The following is a 24,831-nucleotide window of genomic DNA, read 5'->3' as shown; positions in this document are numbered from 1 at the left end:
ATAATATAATATAATGTTATATAATATTACATAATATAATATACTTTAATATAATATAATATAATATAATATAATATAATATAATATAATATAATATAATATAATATAATATAATATAATATAATATAATATAATATAATATAATATAATGCCAGAGCATAATCAAAAGCAGGCCTCCTGTTGCAGAAACTCTGCTGATAAAATGATAGAGCGGATTTTAAAACAAAGCAATCATTTCACTGGATTCAGATTAGCTGAGCAATAACTTCCCATCATATGCTATATTGGATATTATTTTCCGACCACAGTGAGAGCTGATATATTCATCTACTTTAGCTTCACGCTGTCATGCATTAGATTGCCATTTGACAAATAATCCTCCGATGCCAAGCGCTCGGCTTTATGAATCATTTATCACACCGTTTGATCTTTAAGAAGCTGAAAAAACACACAAGCGCCGGTTGTTTTCCTGTTCTTTGTGTGTGTGTGTGTGTGTGTGTGTGTGTGTGTGTGTGTGTGTGTGCGTTTCCATAGAGCGAGCCGCTGTAATTTATTCCCCAGCTACTCGGAACCATTAGCAAACTTCCAGGAGACCAATTAGCATTGAAACCCAGTGGTGAGGCTGTGGTGACAAACCTCCTCAAACTGACAGAGGAGTGTTATAAACAAACTGGACCCCAGGAGTCCGCCGGCCCCGCAGGGAGACCCAGCCGGCCCCGCGCACAAAAACACACCTGAGCAGGGGAGAAGCGGCCCTAACCTGGCCCTAATGCCCTGCTGGAGAGCCTGAGCACTACCAGAACCAGCAAAACCAACAGATCCAGACCACAATGAGTTCCAGATCCAGAGCACTGCCGAACCCGCAGGTCCAGGAACAGCAGATAGAAGTGAATTCCAGAGTTTTCTCTTGTCTAACAGCCGGAGCTCTGTCCTCTTGAAGCTCTCCAGAAGCAGAGACCCAGACAGACAGATATCTAGTGGGAAACACACGATAACACTCCACACACAGTCTTGTTTTTGAGAGGGTCAGTGTGTATCTGTGCACAGAGATAATCAGATGCAGGAAAAGCTCTGCAGATCTGTGCCAACACACTGATGCCAGCAGTGGCCGTCTGAAACACACTGATGCCAGCAGTGCCCGTCTGCAGGCTCTGGAGGAGCAGGAAAGACCTTCAGTCATTAAAGCAGATCAATCGTGGACTCGTGACCGAATCCCTCCTGTTATTCACTCATTTCCCTTCCGTTAGGTCTCCTTTTCAGAGGTCACCACAGCAGAATGAACCAACAACTATTCCAGCATGTTTTACATAGCGTATGCCCTTCCGGCTGCAACCCAGTACTGGGAAACTCCCATACAAACTAACTGACACACTATATGGCCAATTTAGTTCAGCAATTCCCCTACAGTGCATGTGTTTGGACAGTTGCGGGACGTTGGGTCAAATATGGCCAAATCCAGCCAGTTTGTCCATGTATTTGACCTAACATTGGTTTAAAACACTAGGCTGTCATAACCCTACATTGGGTCACTATAGACAAACCCAATCACTGAGTGAAGTTCTTCAATTTAATGTAAACAACACAATAATTAATATATTTGACCCAACATTGATTAAAACAACCCTGTGTGTTTTTGCAGGGGTTACAACTTTTAATTTTTTCTTTACTTTTTTTTTCTTGAAATTAAAAAAAATAATAATAATAAATCTTCACAAAATGCTGGGTTGTCATTACCCAAGATTGGGTTAAATTCGGCCAAACGCAACCACTGACTTAATTTCTTCAATTCAATTTGAACGCCACTTTCTAACCCAACAATTAACAGGATTAGGGTGCACAGATTTGACCCAACACTGGTTTAAAACAACCCCGCATGTTTTTGCAGGTGTAACTTTTTTTTCTTGAAATCTAACAATTCTTTCTCAGTAATTGCTGGGTTGTTTGAACCCATCGTTTGGTCAACTATGGACAATCCCAACCACTGGGTGAAGTTCTTCAATTCAATGTAATGACACATTTTAGCCCAATGGATTATCCATATATTTGACCAACATTGGTCAAAACAACCCAGCATGATTTTGCAGGTTTGACTTTTTTTTTTTTTCTTAAACTTTTCTTCTTGAAATCTATTTCAACCCTAAGTTTTTCTCAGAAAACGCTGGGTTAACTAATGCTAGGTTAGGTCAACTATGGAAAAACCTAACCACAGAGTGAAGTTCTTCAATTCAGTGTAAACAACCACAATTATCCATATATTTGACCCAACACTGGTTTAAAACTACCCAGCATGTTTTCGCAGGTGGAAGAATTTAATTTCTCCACTTTTATCCTGAAATTTAACCAAAATTTTTCCTCAGAAAATGCTGGGTTATCGTAACCCAACATTGGGTCAAATATGACCAAACCCAATCATTGACTTCTTCAATTCAATTTAAACGCCACTTTCTAATCCAGCAGTTAGGGTTAGGGTGCACAGGGTGCACACATTTGACCCAACACTGGTTTAAAACAACCCAGCATGTTTTGGCAGGTAACTTTTTTTTTTTCTTGAGATCTAAATTTTTCTCAGAAAACACTAGGTTAATCATAACCCTAAATTGGGTTACTATAGACAAACCCGATCACTGAGTGAAGTTCTTCAATTCAATGTAAACAACACAATTATTCATACTGTATATTTGACCCAGTATATGAATATATTTTTGAAGGGGTAACAACTTTAATTTTTTTAACTTTTATTTTCTTGAAATAAAAAAAAAATCCTCACAAAATGCTGGGTTGTCGTAACCCAACATTGGGTCAAATAAAGCCAAAAGCAACCACTGACTTAACCTCTTCAATTCAATTTAAACGCCACTTTCTAATGAAAGAGTTAGGATTAGGGTGCACAGGGTCCATATATTTGACCCAACATTTGTTTAAAATAACCCAGCATGATTTTGCAGGCATCACCATTTTTTCCTCAAACTTTTTTTTCCAGCAATCTAACAGGAAAGTTTCCCAACGTTTGGTCAATTATGGACAAACCCAACCACTGGGTGAAGTTCTTCAATTCAATATAAACAACACATTTTAACCCAATAGATTATCCACATATTTGACCCAAAATTGGTTAAAACAACCCAGCATGATTTTGCAGGTGTAACAATTTTAACTCTTATTTTAACTTTATTTTTCTTGAAATTTAACACATTTTTTTTCCAGAAAATGCTGGGTTGTCTTTATGCAACATTGGGTCAAATACAGACAGACTAAAGTTTTTCAATTCAATTTACAAGCCACTATATTCGCCTCCAGTGTCTTTATATATCTGACCCAACATTGGTTAAAACAACCCAGCATGTTTTTGCAGGTGGAAGAATTTAATTTCTTCACTTTTATCCTGAAATTTAACCAATATTTTCCTCAGAAAATGCTGGGTTGTCGTAACCCATTGTTGGGTCAAATATGACCAAACCCAATTATTGACTTCTTCAATTCAATTTAAATGCCACTTTCTAATGAAACAGTTAGGATTAGGGTGCACATGGTCCAAATATTTGACCCAACATTTGCTTAAAATAACCCAGCATGTTTTTGCAGGCATCACCATTTTCTCCTCAAACTTATTTTTTTCTGAAATCTAACAGGAAAGTTTCCCAACGTTTGGTCAATTATGGACAAACCCAACCACTGGGTGAAGTTCTTCAATTCAATATAAACAACACATTTTAACAAAATAGATTATCCACATATTTGGCCCAACATTGGTTAAAACAACCCAGCATGATTTTGCCACCTTTTAACCAAATGTTTGTCCATTTTTATGGTATTTGACACAACACTGGTTTAAAACAGCCCAGTATGTTTGCTTATTCTCAACATTTTATTTAAACTTTCTTGTCATAACCCAACATTGGGTCAAAAATTGAGAAATCCAACCACTGACTTCACCTCAATTCAATTTAAACGCCACATTTTAACCCAACATTGTTTCCATATATTTGACCCAGCGGCACTTTCTGTATTTGAACCCTTGATGTTTTTTTCAGCAGGTGTGTGTGCAGGTGTAGAAACGTCTCTCATCGGTCTCTCATTAGCGAATGGAAACACAGCGTTCATCAGGGAGTCCGTTAATAATCACACACACTCCATCCCATAATGATCGACTCAAAGCAGAACGCATTCTGGAGAAACAGCAGCATCACAATCATCCCACAGAATCCAGCATGAGGAGCTTTACAGGTGAACAGACTTCACTCATCAACATAATTAGCAGAGTCTATATTAATGATGCTCAAATCAACACTCTCATAACTCAATGATGGCTCACCGTCTCAGAATATCAGCTCATAATGCAGAGCTCACAGCACAATAAACACTCTGACAGCGCAGTAGCTTCTGTTCTGAGACTTCTACATTACTAAAAGAGTCTCACGTCATGAGGAAATCTGAACAGCTCAATTCTGAAGGGAATTCATCATTTCTACACACTCAGAGTGTAAATGAACTGACGCATTTGTACTCAATAGAGTCGGAGATTAATTACATTTCTACACAATAAAGTTGGAGATGAACTGACACTCAATAGAGTTGGAGATGAACTGACACTCAATAGAGTTGGAGATGAACTGACACTCAATAGAGTTGGAGATGACCTGACACTCAATAGAGTTGGAGATGACCTGACACTCAATAGAGTTGGAGATGAACTGACACTCAATAGAGTTGGAGATGACCTGACACTCAATAGAGTTGGAGATGACCTGACACTCAATAGAGTTGGAGATGAACTGACACTCAATAGAGTTGGAGATGACCTGACACTCAATAGAGTTGGAGATGACCTGACACTCAATAGAGTTGGAGATGACCTGACACTCAATAGAGTTGGAGATGAACTGACACTCAATAGAGTTGGAGATGACCTGACAGCCAATAGAGTTGGAGATGACCCGACACTCAATAGAGTTGGAGATGAACTGACACTCAATAGAGTTGGAGATGACCAGACACTCAATAGAGTTGGAGATGACCTGACACTCAATAGAGTTGGAGATGACCTGACACTCAATAGAGTTGGAGATGACCTGACAGTCAATAGAGTTGGAGATGACCTGACACTCAATAGAGTTGGAGATGACCTGACACTCAATAGAGTTGGAGATGACCTGACACTCAATAGAGTTGGAGATGACCTGACACTCAATAGAGTTGGAGATGAACTGACACTCAATAGAGTTGGAGATGAACTGACACTCAATAGAGTTGGAGATGACCAGACACTCAATAGAGTTGGAGATGACCTGACACTCAATAGAGTTGGAGATGACCAGACACTCAATAGAGTTGGAGATGACCTGACACTCAATAGAGTTGGAGATGAACTGACACTCAATAGAGTTGGAGATGACCTGACACTCAATAGAGTTGGAGATGAACTGACACTCAATAGAGTTGGAGATGACCTGACAGCCAATAGAGTTGGAGATGACCCGACACTCAATAGAGTTGGAGATGAACTGACACTCAATAGAGTTGGAGATGACCTGACACTCAATAGAGTTGGAGATGACCAGACACTCAATAGAGTTGGAGATGACCTGACACTCAATAGAGTTGGAGATGACCTGACACTCAATAGAGTTGGAGATGACCAGACACTCAATAGAGTTGGAGATGAACTGACACTCAATAGAGTTGGAGATGACCTGACACTCAATAGAGTTGGAGATGACCTGACACTCAATAGAGTTGGAGATGACCTGACACTCAATAGAGTTGGAGATGACCTGACACTCAATAGAGTTGGAGATGACCCGACAGCCAATAGAGTTGGAGATGACCTGACACTCAATAGAGTTGGATATGAACTGACACTCAATAGAGTTGGAGATGACCAGACACTCAATAGATTTGGAGATGAACTGACACTCAATAGAGTTGGAGATGAACTGACACTCAATAGAGTTGGAGATGACCAGACACTCAATAGATTTGGAGATGAACTGACACTCAATAGAGTTGGAGATGACCTGACACTCAATAGAGTTGGAGATGAACTGACACTCAATAGAGTTGGAGATGACCCGACAGCCAATAGAGTTGGAGATGACCTGACACTCAATAGAGTTGGAGATGACCTGACACTCAATAGAGTTGGAGATGACCTGACACTCAATAGAGTTGGAGATGACCTGACACTCAATAGAGTTGGAGATGACCAGACACTCAATAGAGTTGGAGATGAACTGACACTCAATAGAGTTGGAGATGACCTGACACTCAATAGAGTTGGAGATGACCTGACACTCAATAGAGTTGGAGATGACCAGACACTCAATAGAGTTGGAGATGAACTGACACTCAATAGAGTTGGAGATGACCTGACACTCAATAGAGTTGGATATGAACTGACACTCAATAGAGTTGGAGATGACCTGACAGCCAATAGAGTTGGAGATGACCTGACACTCAATAGAGTTGGAGATGAACTGACACTCAATAGAGTTGGAGATGACCTGACACTCAATAGAGTTGGAGATGACCTGACACTCAATAGAGTTGGAGATGACCTGACACTCAATAGAGTTGGAGATGACCTGACAGCCAATAGAGTTGGAGATGACCTGACAGCCAATAGATTTGGAGATGAACTGACACTCAATAGAGTTGGAGATGACCTGACACTCAATAGAGTTGGAGATGACCTGACACTCAATAGAGTTGGAGATGACCTGACAGCCAATAGATTTGGAGATGACCTGACACTCAGTAGACTTGGAGATGACCTGACACTCAATAGAGTTGGAGATGACCTGACACTCAATAGAGTTGGAGATGACCTGACACTCAATAGAGTTGGAGATGACCTGACACTCAATAGAGTTGGAGATGAACTGACACTCAATAGAGTTGGAGATGACCTGACAATCAATAGAGTTGGAGATGACCTGACACTCAATAGAGTTGGAGATGACCTGACACTCAATAGAGTTGGAGATGACCTGACACTCAATAGAGTTGGAGATGACCTGACACTCAATAGAGTTGGAGATGACCTGACACTCAATAGAGTTGGAGATGAACTGACACTCAATAGAGTTGGAGATGACCTGACACTCAATAGAGTTGGAGATGAACTGACACTCAATAGAGTTGGAGATGACCTGACACTCAATAGAGTTGGAGATGACCTGACACTCAATAGAGTTGGAGATGAACTGACACTCAATAGAGTTGGAGATGACCTGACACTCAATAGAGTTGGAGATGAACTGACACTCAATAGAGTTGGAGATTAACTACATTTATACACAATAGAGTTGGAGATGAACTGACATTTCTACACAATAGAGTTGGAGATGACCTGACAATCAATAGAGTTGGAGATGAACTGACACTCAGTAGAGTTGGAGATGACCTGACACTCAATAGAGTTGGAGATGACCAGACAGCCAATAGAGTTGGAGATGACCTGACAGCCAATAGAGTTGGAGATTATCTACATTTCTACACAATAGAGTTGGAGATGAACTGACACTCAGTAGAGTTGGAGATGAACATATGAAAATTCTACAATCTCAATAGAGTTGGAGATGAACAGATATTTCTACACATTCAAAGTTGGAGATGAACTGACCTGCACATGATCTCATGTGTGAGCAGAACGCGGCACATCTCTGGGTTTTTATCTTGGCCTTCATAGAGGATCGGCTGAAAACACACACACACACACACACATTATTGATCAATATTTCATTTTCAGCATGTTTTGCTTGCATAAAAAGATAATAAATATATTTTCTGAATGCATCTGATTAATTTCCTCTGCATTCTCAAATCAAGACATTTATTTTTGCAGCAAACGGTTTGTAAAACTGTTGATTTAATTGATGAATTTTCAACTTTATCGTCCTATAATTTTTATATATATTTTTCTTAAAGCAACTTTATTCTTGGAAAAATAAAACAACCAAAACAGAAAATTAAGAGAAAACTTTATTAAGTTTAAAAAATGTACTTTATGAAACTATTTTTGTTTCTTAAAATATAATTTATCAGAATTTAATGAGGAAATATTTTTATGTTGTTTTTTAAATGTTGCATTTTTTCTCTCAAATCAACTTTTTTTTTTTTTTTTTGGGAACTGAATTTTTAATTCTAAACATTTTACTTCTTCTTTTTTATGAAATGTAACCCGCAGTAATGATGCCAAATTCAATTAAATAACAAATAAATAAATAAAATACAATTATAAAAATTGTAAAATTATGAAATAGTATAAAAATTTAAAAACAGACTATAAGAAAAAAAACAAAATAAAATTAAATTAAAATTTATAAATTAAATGTAAATATTGTGAAAACAATTATTGTATAACAATTTGAAACAACTTTAAAATTACTATGTATTAAAATGGTACAAAATATAATGCACAATGAAAAGATAAAAAAAAATTATAAATAAGAATTTTATTTTAAAATGACAAAATAATTAAAAATATTGTGAAACAGTATACAATTTACAAGTAATTGTTCGTAAAATAGTAAAATAAAATAAACAAAAATCATAAAAAAATTATAAAATAAATAATGTAAAAGTTTGTAAAATACTATAATATAATAAAACTAATTTAAAATTATAATGTAATAAAATAGTACAAAATATAAAATATTTTATATTTACAAAATACAATGAAAAAGTCTAATAAAATATTAACAAAAATATGATTAAAAAATTACAAAATAATGTAAAATATTGTGAATTAGTATTTTAGAGTACTCGTTTGTAAAATAGTACAAAATATAAAATAATTTTAAAAAGTAAAATAAAATAAAACTAAATAAATATAAATTATATAAAAAATAAAATAATCGAAAAGTTTGTGAATCAGTATAATCATTTAAAATGAATTTAAAACTACTATTTAATGAAATAGTACAAAACAAATAAAACAACTCAAATGAAATAATAAATAAAAATAATATTAAAGAAATTATAAAACAACAAAGCAAAAAATATAAAACAATAAAATAATCCAATACAATCCTCACAATCACTAAAACGTTAATTTTACTCTCCTTAGGCTGATTTTCGGACATTTTCAGATGGCCTGAATAAGGGATGAAGGTAAAGGACTCTCCAGTGTCTCCCTCATAAACACACACACACACTGGTCAGTGGGCCAGACGCAGCGCCCCGGGGAACAATACTTTTAGGATAACGAGCACTTCTGCATTATTGATCTGTAAAGACTGTTGTGAAGGACGATTCGCTCACTCCATATTTATATATATATTTATATATGATTCTTGTGGACGTTCATGCTGGCGCCGGACGTCCAGCAGCTCTGACTCCAGACACACACACACACACACACAAACACACACACACACACGTCTTCCTGATACACTCATTACTGCGCTTGCCGGAAAACTGCTCACACCTGATTATGAGCCGACGGCCACTATGAAAACTGCTGGAGTTTAAAAAAAACTTACTATACTATTAATTACAACACTAATAGTTTTAGTGTGGGTTTTATTATGTTTTAGGTTAATTGTGTTGTATACGTTGCTTTAATTTTTTATTTTTATTAAATTAATTTTGTTGTATTTATTACATTAAATAACAATTGCAAACACAGATATGAGGATGTTTTTTATGCTTGAGGTTAATCGTGTTGTATAAGACACTGTGAAAAATAAAATAAAATTAAATAAATAAAATAATAATAAATAAACAATTACCAATTAAAATGAATCTAATAATTTAAAATACATTTAAATATTTAAAATAGTAAAATAAAACCAATAAAATCAATTAAAATAAATTTAATAAAATTAAAATAATAGCATTATATAAGATGCTTTGAAAAAAGCAAAATAAACAAAATTAAATTAAAAATTCTAATGAAAGTAAAATTAAAATGAAACAATAAAATAACAATAAAATAATATAAAATTAAATTAAAATACTAAAGATATTTTTTAAAAATTAATAGCATTATATAAGATGCTTTGGGGAAAAAAAATAAAAATGTATTAAATTATATTAGAATAAAATAAAAATAAAATATAAAATAAAACTAAATTAAATATAAAGAAATTAAATCCAAATAAAATTAAAAAAATAAAATAAAATTGAAATAAAAGAAAATAAAAAATAATAAATCAAATTAAATTAAATATTAAATTAAATTAAATTAAATTTTGAACGCATTTAATTTGAACACTTTAAAAATGTTTTTTTATGTTTTTTTTGTGAATTTACCCAAAAAGCAGAGTGATTTAAACATTCTGTCTTGCTCAATAAAACCGATCAAAATAAAGTTACACAAAAAATCCCTTTAAAAGAAGATTTCTCCTCTGATTTCATAAGAATTTATATATGATAATTTCCATTATTGATTCCATTATTCATTCATTTATTTATCTTTAGCCCAAGAAACTGTAATGTGCAAAAGCTGATTCTCCAGCAGAGAAGCGTGTTGATTTCCACATGCGTGTAACGGCGGGAGATTTGTGCTCTGCCGATGGAGGATTATTGTCTCCTGCGTGTCGCTCTGCTGCTACATTAAAACCTATTGATTAGTCTCTGGAGGAACTGCTGGATTATTGATCAGAGAGAAGCTGACAGGAACCACAGAGAGAGACAGACAGAGATTCACCACCGCCTCAGATATAAAGACCAAACACACATACACACAGAGATAATCATCGTCCAGATATTACAGACGCACTGAACAGGTATTAGATCATGATATTATTGATAATTTTGGCATGCAATGAGATATATATATATATGTGTGTGTGTGTGTGTGTGCACAAACACAGGATACTATATATAGATAATGGGATAATGTTTAAGATGCTTAAAAAAACTTAAATAAAGGAAATAAAGTTAAACTTAAAATTATATACAAAAAAACCAACTACAATCTACAACCACAATGCAACTCAACAGGCGTGAATAATAATAATAAACTGACCTGTTTAGTCATGGAGTCTATTAATCGCACATACAGATCCTGCTCGGTCCTGATTCCTGCAGATTACAATCAAAGAAACACAAATTAGTCCTGAAAACAAGCATTTTAGCTTAAAACAAGCCGTGTTTGTGACCAAATCCGGCTAATTTGTGTATGAAAATAATCTTATATGGCACATTTCACCACAAACACACACAGAATCAAGTGTGTTCAAATGAAGAAACACAACTAAAGCGACTCCCCATACAGAGTGTGTTTCTCATTGAAAGGCTGTAAAATTCATTCATTTTATTCTTCATTGTTCTCTCTAGAGTGTTTATGCGCATCATTTTCATTTATTCATCTTAAAGGAGTCAAATAATGAGAGAATAAGTGTGAATCAGTGATTCAGAACCAATTGATTCCCTGAAAAGATTCATTTTAGAAAACGAGTTGTTCATGAATCAAATGTTGGTAAAAATGTGAAGCAATTGTTTAATCACTTTATGAATGATTCTAACCATCATTTATGATCTTCTTCTGCTGTTTAAAAGTGTGATTTGTGCTATTTTATGAATACAGATCATCTAATGAAGCTTCCCCGATGAACCGAGTCTGATACGAACAATATGATTCACTTATTCATCTTTAAGGAGTCAAACATCAGTCCGGGTCATGAATGAATCAATATGATTCAGTGAAAAGGATAAACTGATTCATTTAATGAAATTAGTTTAAATTTAGTTTTATGTAATTAAATTTAATTACATTTAATATTTTTTCATTCAAGCTTCATAATTGTAATTTATTTAGTTTAATTTAACTTAATTTAATATTTTTATAGTTAATTTTAAAAATTTATTTTATTTTACATCATTGTTATTTTATTTTTTTCATTTTAATTAGTTTTTTCCAAAGCATCTTATATACTGCTATTAACTGAATTAAATAGAATTTTAATTTAATTTAATTTAATATTTTTATATTTAACTTAATAACATTTTTTATTCTATTTCATATAACTTTTTTATTTTGTTTTATTTTTTCCGAAGCATCTTATATACTGCTATTAACTTAATTAAATTAATTTAAAATTAAATTTAATTAAATTTATTTTAGTTTAATTAAATTTACTTTAATTTACTTTACTTTAATTTAATTTAATTTAATTTAATTTAATATTTTTATATTTAATTGAATAAAATTTTTATTTTATTTTATATCATTTTTTTATTTTGTTTTATTTATTTTATTTAGTTCTTTCTGAATTAACTGAATTAATTTTCATAAAATTTATTTTAATAACAATAAGAATAATATTTAAATTTAATTTAATAATTTAATTTTATAATTTTATTATCATTTTATTTTATTTCCCAAAGCATCTTATATAATTCTATTAATTGTGAAAAGTGTGCAGCAGTTGTTCAATCACTTTATGAATGAATCTAACCACTGTTTATGATCTTCTGCTACTGTTTAAAGTGTGAGATGTGCTTTATCTGAATGCTCATCATCTAATGTAGCTTCCCAGATTAACATTAGAGTCTGATACGAATAATATGATTCATTAATTCATCTTAAAGGAGTCAAACATCAGTCAGAGTGACGAATGAATCAATATGATTCAGTGAAAAAGATAAACTGATTCATTTAATAAAATGAGTTGTTCATGAACCAAACGTTAGCAACATTTGAGACTTAAAGACTTGATTAAATTGTAAACCACTTGTTCAATCATCAATTAAACTATGCAAAATCTCTTTATTTTCTTAGTTCCTGTATGGTTTGGACCAAAGTGCAAAGGTGGAAACTTGTAAGATCCGTTCAGCTTTGCATGTTTAATGCAGTTATTAATGACAGAATAGGTGACATGACATTTTAAAGTGTCTTGGTATTGTGATTGGAGTCTGCTAGAACAGCTTTAAATCCATCAAAACCCTAAAAACACTGTCATTTTTTTTAGTATATGCAGTCAATATTAGAATCACTTTGAAATGATTCAGTATGACTCATTTGAATCAATTCAGGTCTTAAGGTCTATTTTCTCCTCCCACAGCTCTGCTCTGATTGGTTAGTCTCTTATGACTGTTCTGACAGGAAACGCCTATTTTAGAATTGTAGGTGGGTGTGTATTATGTAAATGAGCTAATGTAGATCAGCAGCAGGCAAAAGATTCATTAAAATGACTCAGAGTCGACTCTTTGTTTTGAGAGAGAATAGAATAACGCTGATTGTGTTTCTATGTGCTTTACAGATGCAGATGATGTGGAGAAACTCTCACCGTTGCTGTAGAGGAGCTGGAGCCTGTAGTGGATGCCGTTGTTGGTCTTCTCACCATTATATTCCTGGGATGAAAACAAATATAGAGATGCATAAATGACACACACACACATCAGTGACTCGTAATTCTGAATATAATCTGATCACTGTAATTAACAGTGACCACAATAAAGAGAGTCATTCTGCAAGACCATGGAGTCAGGAGGAACCAAAAACTGGCTTTCCAATCAAGAATGCATCGTCTCAGCCACCAAAACAATAAACACATGAGTGAAACGTTCTTGAAGATTCTGTTTACACTGTTTACTCTAAAGCATCAGGTGTGCACAACAACACACACACACACATATCAACACACACACACACACACTTCAGGATCTCAGATCAGGTTTAGAGGTGGAGTGTTGGCAGAGGCCTAGTGTGTGTGTGTGTGTGTGTGTGTGTGTGTGTAAGAGAGAGAAAGAGAAAGTGTGTGTTTGTATGTGTGTGAAAGTTTATACAGGGATGAGTGATTGTGTGTGTGTGTGTGTGTGTGTGTGTGTGTGTGTGTGTGTGTGTGTGTGTGTGTACACAATACACATGTATGAAAGTCTGTGTGTGTGTGTGTGTGTGTGTGTGTGTGTGTGTGTGTGTGTGTGTGTACACATGTATGAAAGTCTGTGTCTGTGTGTGTGTGTGTGTGTACGTGCACGTAAGAGAGAGAGATTGTGTGTGTATGTTTTTGTGTGAGAGGGCGCATGTGTGTGTGTGTGTGTGTGTGTGTGTGTGTGTGTGTGTGTGTGTGTGTGTGTGTGTGTGTGTGTAAGCAACTGTACATGTGAGAGAATGAGTGACTGCATGAACGTGTGTTTGTGTGCATGAACGTGTGTGACTGTGTGTGTTGTGGTGTGTGTGTGTGTGTGTATAAGAACGAGTACATGCATGTTCGTGTGTGTGTGTTCCTATGTGTGTGCATGTTTGAGAGTGTGTGGGTGTTCATGTGTGTGTGTGTGTGTGTGTGTGCATGCATGTAAGAGAGATCAAGAGATTGTGTGTATGTGTTGGAATGTATGTGTGTGAAAGTGAATACACGTACAAGTGTGAAAGTGTGTGTGTGTGTGTGTTTGTGTGGGGAATGTGTGTGTGTGCATGAACATGCGACTGTGTTGTGGAGTGTGTGTAAGAGCGAGTGCATGCAAGTTTGTGTGTGCATGTTTAAGAGTGTGTGTGCATCCTTAAACGTGTGTGCACATGCATGTGTTGTATGTCTTCGAGTATGTGTGAGCGTATGTATACATATATATGTGTGTGTTTGAGTATGTGTGTGCGTGCACAAGCATGTGGAGTGTGTGTGTGTGAGTGAGTGAGTTGAGGTGTGTGAGTGTGTGTGAGGATGGTGCTGCCAGCTGGAGCGTGTCCCGTATGACCGTGGGCGAAGCTGTTCCCTGTAACCTTTTACTGCGAACAACCCCCGACACACACACGGCAGGCAGAGCAGGACGAGCCTCTGACACACACCGCAGGTACACACACAGCGAGAGGAGCAGTGCTTCTGGACACACACACACACACTGATGCTCACCCTGAGAATATCACTTGTGCATTCACTATGATCTAAATATAGCGAGTGTGGACGCTGTAACATCACTGCTGTAGTTTACACCAGGAACATCACATCACTGTTACAATGCAGGAGTTCAGAGATCTGCTCTCACTGCTGCCCCCTACAGGAGTCACTCATTACAGCAACTGCTGACCACACACTGCTGTTAGATCTGAACTTATGATCACATACACACACTCAAACCCACACACACACATATACTCACTCACACGCTCACACATTCACATTTATACACTCACTCACATATACTCACACACTCAATCACAAAGAGAAAATCACATTACATGTAGTCCCTCACACACACTCATCACACACATAAACACACACATACATGTAGTCACTCACAAACACGATCACTCACACCCACATTTATACTCTCTCACACACAGAAACACACACATACGGTACATACTCACAGTCTTAATCACACACTCAATTACACACACACACACACACTCACACACACACACACACACAATTACATTATAATATATATTATTGATGTTTACATTAGACAGATTAAACCAATAAATAAATAAACAGACTACAATTATTAGAATGCAATTTTAATAATAATAATAATAATAATAATAATAATAATAATGATGATAATATGATTTAATAAAAATAAAGTATATTAAAGAATTAACATACATAAATGAATTTGTATTAATTAAAAAATAAAACTAAATAAAAAATATAAATAAAAATAAAATAATAACAATAAAATAAATTTAAAAATTAAAAAATAAATAACTAAATGAAATAAAAAATAAAATTTAAAATAAAATAAAAATAAATAAATTGAAAAATAAAATTAAAGAAAAAATAAAAGAAAAAAATTAAAAAATTAAAAAGTATGAAAAATAATTTAAAAATAAATAAAAGATAACAAAATTAAATAAATAAAAAAATTTATAAATGAATTAAATAAAATTAAAAAAATCCAGCCACAACCTAGTACTGGGAAACACCCATACACACTTATTCACACACACACTCGTACACTACGGCCAATTTAGTTCAACAATTCCCCTATAGCGCATGTGTTTGGACTGTGAGGGAAACCAGAGCACCCGGAGGAAACCCACACCAACACGGGGAGAACATGCAAACTCCACACAGAACCAACAACCTTCTTGCTGTGCCAAGCACTAAGCCACCATGCCATAGAGTGTAATAAATAAATAAAAATAGGAAATAAATAAAACTAAAATCTAAATAAATAAATGCATGCAAAAATGATTGTGAGCATCACCAACATAATGATTTACTCAAACAGACAACAGCAAGTAATTACGTCAACATAGCTACACTCACTTGTTAACTCAATACAATAAACCCACAAGCGGATGCTCATAACCAACCAATATAAATTATTGGTCAAATTTTCTTCAACTCTATAATAAATAAACAAATAAATAAATAAACAAATAAAGTGTCTGCATGATCTTATTCACTAGCAGAAGCCTGTAATCACTGCTGTCCCATAATAAGAATAATGTGGAGTGTTTTGTGTTTGTGTGTGCGCTGTTCTGTGTTGAGTACGGCGCACCGCAGCACATCTCGCACCCTGTTGAGTGCACTAGAGTCAAAGTGCTTACTTTGTCTTTTTCCACAAAGTCCACGTAGGAGGTTCTCTCGATCTCCACGGGCTGGCCCTGCCGGTCGTACAGAGCCAGGACAAAGTGGAAGAAGTTGGACTTGCGCAGGTTGGAGGGAGGCTGCTTCTCATAATGGGCTCGTGCCAAACCCACACCGCTGAGAGAGGAGAGGGAGAGAGAGAGAAAGGTTAATCAAACATAGCCACAATAACATACGTAAATATTAACATGCAATACATAATGGCAAATTCATAACTAACTTATCATTTATTGAAAAATCATTAAAAGAGTGGAAAACATCCTGCATGAACATTTTTCAAAGTATCTACAAAGACTTTTTATTATTATTATTATTATTATTATCCAAAATGAAGTTCTTTTTCCAATTGATTTTTAATTACTCTTAAAATGTTGGGTTATTTTTTCTAATTGATTTAAAATGAATCTTTTTAGCCCAATATTGTTTTTATTTTTCAGTTTTGATTACTCTCTTTTAATCTAACATCGGGTTCCTTTTTCCAAATTAATTTAAAGTTTTAACCCAAAGGTTGGGTTATTTTTTCCAATTGATTTTTAATTTACTCTTTTAAAATGTTGGGTTGTTTTTTTTTTTATTGCTTTTAAATAATTATTTTAACCCAATGTTGGGTTACATTTCTCCAATAGATTTTTTTAACTACTCTTAAAATGTTGGGTTATTTTTAATTGCCTTTAAATTATTATTGTAAAATCCAATTGATTTTAAATTAATCTTTTTAATCCAAAGTTGTTTTTATTTTTCAGTTTGGATTACTCTCGTTTAATCTATTATTGGGTTCCTTTTTTCAAATTAACTTAAATAAAAGTTTTTAACCCAACAGTTGGTTCATTTCTTTCAATAGATTTTTAATTACTCTCTTAAAATGTTGGGTTGGTTTTTTTTTAATTGCTTTTAAACTTTTACGTTTAAGCCAACGTTATGTTATTTTTTTCAATTGATTCTTAACCCAATATTGAGGGGTTTTAAGTTTTAAAATCACACTTTTTAATGCAAGTTGGGTTATTTTTTCAATTGATTAAAGTTAATTGTTTAAACCCAATACTGGATTATTTTTTTCAGTTGCTTTAGTCACTGTTTTAACCCAACACTGTCACCTTTTCTATTGATTTTAAATGAATCTTTCTGGCTCAATAGGTTTTTTCAGTTGATTTTAAATACTCTCGTTTAATCTAATATTGGGCTACTTTTTTTCTCAAATTAATTTAAAAAATAAATAAATAAATTTTTAACCCAAGAGTTGGGTTATTTTTTCCCAATTGATGTTTAACTACTCTTTTTAATGTTTTTTTTTTCAATTGCTTCTAATTTAACATTTTTAACCCAACATTGGGTTATGTTTTCCAATTGATATTAAATCACTATTTTTCACCCAATAATACATTTTTATTGATTTTATAATCACACTTTTTAATGCAAGTTGGGTTATTTTTTATCTTTAAATGAAGCCTTTTAGCCCAATATTGGTTTTTTTTTCAGTTGATTGTTACTGCTCTTCTTAACCCAGCGTTGAGTTATTTTTTCAATTCATTTTAAGTTAATATTTTTAACCCAATGTTGTTTATTCAGTTGATTTTGATCACTTTTGTTGATGCAATATTGGGCTCCTTTTTCCAGTTGAATGCAAATAAATCTTTTAACTCAACAGTTGGCTTAGTCCATATTTGACCCAGAACTGAGTTACAACCACCCAGTGCAGTAATATAGAGTATAATAAAAGTCTCCTGCAAACTGCTGCAGCATTCCCAAACAGAGAAGGAAAACGGCGAATATTATCTGCTTGTTGATGCATCATGAGTGTGTGTGTGTGTGTGTGTGTGTGTGTGTGTGTGATATATCTGGCTCTTCTCCTCCTCTTCTGTGCCCGCTGTGTGCCGCGTTGAACTCTATTGTCTGCTCTGCCGCCTCTACAATTGGACTGTGGCGCGGGTGACCCAGAAGGCACCGTCTGCCTCTGGGTCTGCCAACCACTGCTGGGTCGTCTGGCCTTGGCACCGCCTGCACCCACCGCTCCCTGAGCTGCCAGTCAAACCCGTGCGGCCCCCGCGGCTCAGAGAAACACACCGCCATTACGGCTCAAGCATCGATTAGAGCGCGTGGCGAATAGAGGAGAAACCTGAACCTCCGTGCAAACCCGCGCCTCCAGCTGTCCATCAGAACACTGACAAGGGACCAGCGTTATAATGCAGAGTGTTTTTAATGAGGCGGTAATGCAGAAATCCCTACCCTCCAGCGCTCACCACACTTTACCACACACACTTTTACTAATCATGACATTTATGTATCTCACACTCATGAAAAAGCACGCATTTACATTAATATGAATACAAAATATGAATATCTGATTAATAAAACACACAGGTATTTCTCTTAAAGGTTTTTGCATCATCTAACAGTGCATTAAAGATATTTTTGTAAGCCTTTGTGAAGAGCAGAAACTTCTGAACAGTATATTTCAGCATCAGAGAGAGGCGGTACAAGTATTTTTGCAATTAAATAACACAATGACATCTCCTTTAAGTCAAAACAAACCTCATGCCAGGTTTAAAATACACTCCATGTCTATTATGTAAATACAAACTTCATTCATCCATTTCCCTTCGGTTTAGTCCCTATTTATCAGGGGTCGCCACAGTGGAAGGAACCGCCAACTATTCCAGCATATGTTTAACAAAGGGGATGCCCTTCCTGCTGCAACCCAGTACTGGGAAACACCCATACACACTTATTTACATACACACACACTCATACACTACGGCCAATTTAGTCAATCAATTCCCCTATAGCGCATGTGTTTGGACTGAAACCGGAGCACCCAGAGGAAACCCACGCCAAGACAGGGAGAACATGCCAACTCCACACAGAAACACCAACTGACCCAGCTGGGACTCAAACTAGTAACCTTCTAGCACTGACACTGAATGCATTTAGATTGGTGAACCATGTGTTTGAGGAATGTTTCCCAGTACAGTAAAAGGCTGCGTAAAACATATGCTGGATAGGTTGGCGGTTCATTCCGCTGTGGCGACCCCTGATTAATAAAGCTGAAAACTAAGCTGAAAAGAAAATGAAGGAATGAATTTGAGGAATATTAAAATAAATATATCATAAAACTAAAATGTTACGTCAAAAATAGTGTCATTTAAATAGTTTAACCCAATGTTGAGTCTTAAATGGACAGCATTTTGCAGATTGTGTAAAATAATATTTTTGTTTAAGTCAATTGAATTTAAATTACACTTTTCAACCCAATTAACCCAACACTGAGTTATACGACAACCCAGCATGTTTACAGTGCACTCCATATAAACTAAAATAAATGAATTAAAATCTGTGTATTCCAGCCCTGACAGACAGAAAGAGTGAAGTCTGCCGATGATTATATTCTCGTTAGCCTGACGAGCTGCAGTGCATCTGAATTACAGAAATACACCAGTGTATAAATATTTGATCTCCTCTGATTAATAAAGACACTAAACATAAAGAGTGCTCATTTTTATTTGTGTTAAGAGGAGGAAAGACAATTTATTAGAAAAAGCATTGCTTTATTTGTTGCCAAACTAATTTAAAAATATATATTTATTTAAACTTTTAATTAAATAAATGCATGTAATTTTCATAAGTAATCTTTTGCAAATGTTTTAAGACCCTAAATATGCATATTATTTCAAAATACATTTAAAAATATATAATTCAAATTAAAAATAATTTTAAAAAAATAAAACTAAATTAAATTAAACAAAATTAAAATTAAATGAATGCATGTTATTTTTGTAAGGACACTAATGTTTATACTAAATACTTTATATTATATTAAGACCCTAATTATTAATATTGTTAATTTTCATTTATACCCTCAAGAGGCTAAAGGATTCAAAATAAAATTTTATTTAATTATTTTTTTTAATTGAATTAAATTAGTATAATGAAATAAAATAAAAATAAAATAAAATAAAATAAAATAAAATAAAATACAATATAATAAACTAAACTAAACTGAACTAAAATAAAATAAAATAAAATAAAATAATATATAAAATATTATAAAACAAAATAAATTAAATTAAAGACCCTATTTAGACCCTAAATATAAATATCATTCATTTTCATTTAAGTGAGTAGCAGGATCGCCTAACAACAAGAAGGTCCCTGGTTCGAGCCTCGGCTGGGTCAGTTGTCATTTCTGTGTGGAGTTTGCATGTTCTCCCGTGTTGGCGTGGGTTTTCCCCACAGTCCAAACACGTGTTATAGGTGAATTGGGTAGACTAAATTGTCCGTAGCGTATGTGTGTGAATGAGTTTGTATGGATTTTTTCAAGTGATGGGTTGCAGCTGGAAGGGCATCCGCTGTGTAAAACATATGCTGGAACAGTTGGCAGTTCATTCCACTGTAGCAACACCTGAAGAATAAAGGGACTAAGCCAAAATGAAAATGAATTAATTTGATTTGTACCCAAATGAGACTGAAGGATAAAACAAAATTTAATACATACATACATAAATAAATAAATAAATAAATAAATAAATAAATAAATAAATAAATAAATAAATAAATAAATAAATAAATAAATCCATATTATTATTATCAGGGTTTAGGACATTAATAAACCCTGACCCGCCCAGCTCTTCCCCATCAGCAGGCTTTAACTCTGAAGCGCTGAGGTTATTCCCTGCTTTCAGAGCGTGTCTACGGGAGGAGGAGCACTTTAAGCGGATGATGACTTCAACATAAATGGGAAATATGATCTTCTTCATCGGGAGTAATTGATTCGCAGTGAAGATCTTTAGCAGTCTGACTGGTCAGGGCGGTGCAAAGTCTGATGGATGAGCTTCATGTGCAGAGGCAAAAACACATGCAGAATAACTCAGATAATCAGAGAATGTTATTATTTAGCAGTTCAAGCACTGTCGAGAATTTAAGGCTCATACTTTTTTGATTTTTATGATCTGGGTTCATTTGTATCCAGAAGTGATGCATAAAAAATTAAATAAATAAAAATTAAATTCAATTTAAATTAAATTAAATTGAAAATTTTATAAAAAAAAAATTAAATTAAATTGTATTTGTACCAGTAAAGAGAAGACAGAAATATATATATTTTTTTAATTATCATTGTAGTAAGGAAACTTGCTTTTGCAAATGTTTTAAAACCCTAAAAAAATCTAATTGATTTTTATTTTACCGAAAAAGTAATTAAAAATAACAAAATTAATAAATGAATAAACAATAATTAATAATAATTTTTATTATTTAAATAAATAAATAATTATTATTATCATCATCATCATCATCTTCATTATTATTATTATTATTGTTGCTGTTAATTAATAATAATAATAAAAGTACAAAATTATTTAAATAAATAAATAAATATTGCATATTATTTTAGGGAAATAAACTTTGAAAATGCTTTGTGTGTATATAAATATCATTCATTTTTATTTGTAAAAAAAACTGATAAAATAAATAAAAAATAAAAAGGTTAAATTAAACAAAAATAAAACAATTAAATTAAAATTAAAATTAAAATAAAAAAAATATATAATAAAATAAAATAGAATTGTTTGGTCCATGCATTGTTCAGCATTTTTAAGCTCATACTTATAAAATACTCATGATGCATTTGGGTTCATTTGTACCTAAAAATAATGCATGAAGAATTAAATTTGTACCAGTAAAGAGAAGACAGAAATGTATCGCTAAAATATTAATCTTTTTTTAAATAAGGAAAGTTTCCTTCGCAAATGTTTTAAAACCCTAAATAAAAATAAGAATAATTTGGGATTTTTATTTTAAAGTAAAAGTAGTTATAAAATAAATGAATAAATAAGAAAACTAAAAGACAAAACTATAATTTATATGATTAAATAAATAATAATATAACTAAAAAGACAAAACAATTATTTAAATAAAAAATAAAAAAATAAAATAAAAAAATAAATAAATAAATATGTATATCATTTTAAAGAGGGAACTAAACTTTGAAAACTCTTTAAAAACTAAAATTTAAATACAATTAATTCATTTATTTAAAAAAATAATGATAAATGAATAAAATTAAATTAAAAATAAATTAAAATTTTAAAGATAAAAAATTAATTTAAATTCAGTTATAGAATTAAACTTTGCAATTGTTTAAGGGCCTAGTAAATGCACAATTGTTTTTACATTTTCTTATTTAATTTGTGTAAACAATTAAATTAAACATCAAATGCTCTAATTTGTTTTTATCACTTTATTTTAGCTGATTATAATAGTTATAATAGTTTTGTTTTTTTATAGATTCAGACCAGATTACAGAATTAGCCTGCATTATGTAGGACACGTGTGTGATGCTTTTCAATAAACAGAAGATCATAAAAGCACAATAACTGCAGCAAATTACTCCAACAATTCAACATGAAGTGAACATACAGCAGGACGCCTGCAAACCTGCATCTGTACAGCGAGAGAATCTCACACACACACAAACACGAATTAACACCTTCACAGAGGAAGACAGAATTACACATTTGTGGAGGAGAAACAGCATCTCACTTAAACACACACGCACACACACACACACGCACACACGCACACACGCACACACGCACACACGCACACACGCACACACGCACGCACACACACACACACACACACACACACACACACACACACACACACACCAGCTAGTCTCCATTAGAGAGGGAGAATCAGGAATTGATCCAATCAGAAAGCTTGTTAGTGTTATTATTTTAATTCTGTTGATTGCTCCGTCTCCACTCCAGCAGTTATGATTGGACAACTCACATATACATTACACAACTGCTATAAACGTGACAAACACACACATACACTCACACACATGCATGCATGTTCACATACACACAATCAAACATGCACAAACACACACGCACTTAGCCACACACGCATGTTCACATACACACACACAGACATTTATGGACATAGACACAGACACACACACACACACACACACACACACACACACACGCACGCACGCACGCGCACACACACACACACACAGACACAAACTCTCAGACACACAAACTCTCAGACACCCTTATAGACACAAATGCATGCTCACACACAAGAGCGCACACACACACACACACACACACACACACACACACACACACACACACACACACACACACACACACACACACACACACACACACACACACACACACACACACACACACACACACACACACACACACACACACACACACACACAAACACATTGACATTTAGACAAACACACAAACATACACACATGCAAACACGCTCAGTCACACATGCATCTTCACATACACGCACACACTGACATTTATAGACAAACACACACGTAGACGCACTTACACACAAATGTATGCTCACACACATACACACACATGCAAACACACATACATACACATGCAAACACACATACATGTTCACATACACACACTGACATTTATAGATGCACAAGCATACGCACACATACAGACACAAATGCATGCTCACATACACACACGTGCACACACACACACACACACACACACAAACACACTGACATTTAGACAAACAAGTACACACACATACATACATACACAAACTCTGACACAATTAGACACAAATGCATGCTCACATACACACACACACAAGCATGCACATATGCACACATACACACACGTTCACAAACACACAAAAGCACAAACACGCACATATGAACACAAACTCTGACACACTTAGACACAAATGCATGCTCACACACACACACACACACACACACTGTAAAGACAAACATAGGCAAACACAGACACACACAGACAAACTCAGATACACACACACAGACACACAGTAAAGAAAGGTGCAAAAAGACACACACATACACAGCGACAGACACACACACAATATTATAAATCATACTATTACTGTCTGTCTTTTATTAGTGTTACATTCTTATGCCCCACACACACACACACACACACACACACACATCATACTATATCAATATATTTTACTGAATCGTGTATATATGATTAAAAGCACACCAGCAAGTCCACGTCTGGATATTGGAGTGGCCTGGTCAAAGTCCTGACCTGAATCTAATTGAGATTTGTTTTCCATTTGCAGAGTTAGAACTGTATACAAAATGTGCATGCATCGTCCCCGCCCAACAAAACTCAAAACTATCAAGACAAACACAGCAGGCGTTCTCCTAAAACACACTGTTCACCATCCTCTCAACACACAACCCAGAAACAATTCCACAACTCGGCGTGTAAAACATCTCCCGCTTTTATTTGAATCAATAAACAGAGTCTGGCAGAAGCGCTTGAACCGTAATAAAGGCTGATAGCGGAGCTGA

At 34.1% G+C, this 24,831-nt stretch overlaps 1 protein-coding gene across 14 annotated transcripts in view; it reads right to left on the bottom strand.

The window, feature by feature from the left end:
• LOC100537342 (transcription factor COE3) overlaps positions 1-24,831 on the bottom strand; it is a 269,751-nt gene that overhangs the window by 202,070 nt on the left and 42,850 nt on the right. For all 14 annotated transcript variants that reach the window (XM_073922345.1, XM_073922341.1, XM_073922343.1 and 11 more), the window contains 4 exons: positions 16,442-16,598; positions 13,236-13,299; positions 10,973-11,028; positions 7,622-7,695 (listed from right to left, as the gene is read on the bottom strand). In XM_073922345.1, coding sequence (XP_073778446.1) covers positions 7,622-7,695; positions 10,973-11,028; positions 13,236-13,299; positions 16,442-16,598 — 351 coding nt within the window. The remainder of the gene's footprint in view (positions 1-7,621; positions 7,696-10,972; positions 11,029-13,235; positions 13,300-16,441; positions 16,599-24,831) is intronic.

This window comes from Danio rerio, chromosome 14, assembly GCF_049306965.1.
Source record: "Danio rerio strain Tuebingen ecotype United States chromosome 14, GRCz12tu, whole genome shotgun sequence".
NCBI lineage: Eukaryota > Metazoa > Chordata > Actinopteri > Cypriniformes > Danionidae > Danio > Danio rerio.
Note: the sequence above shows the minus strand (reverse complement) of the source record. Positions and strands in the feature narration are given on the sequence as shown.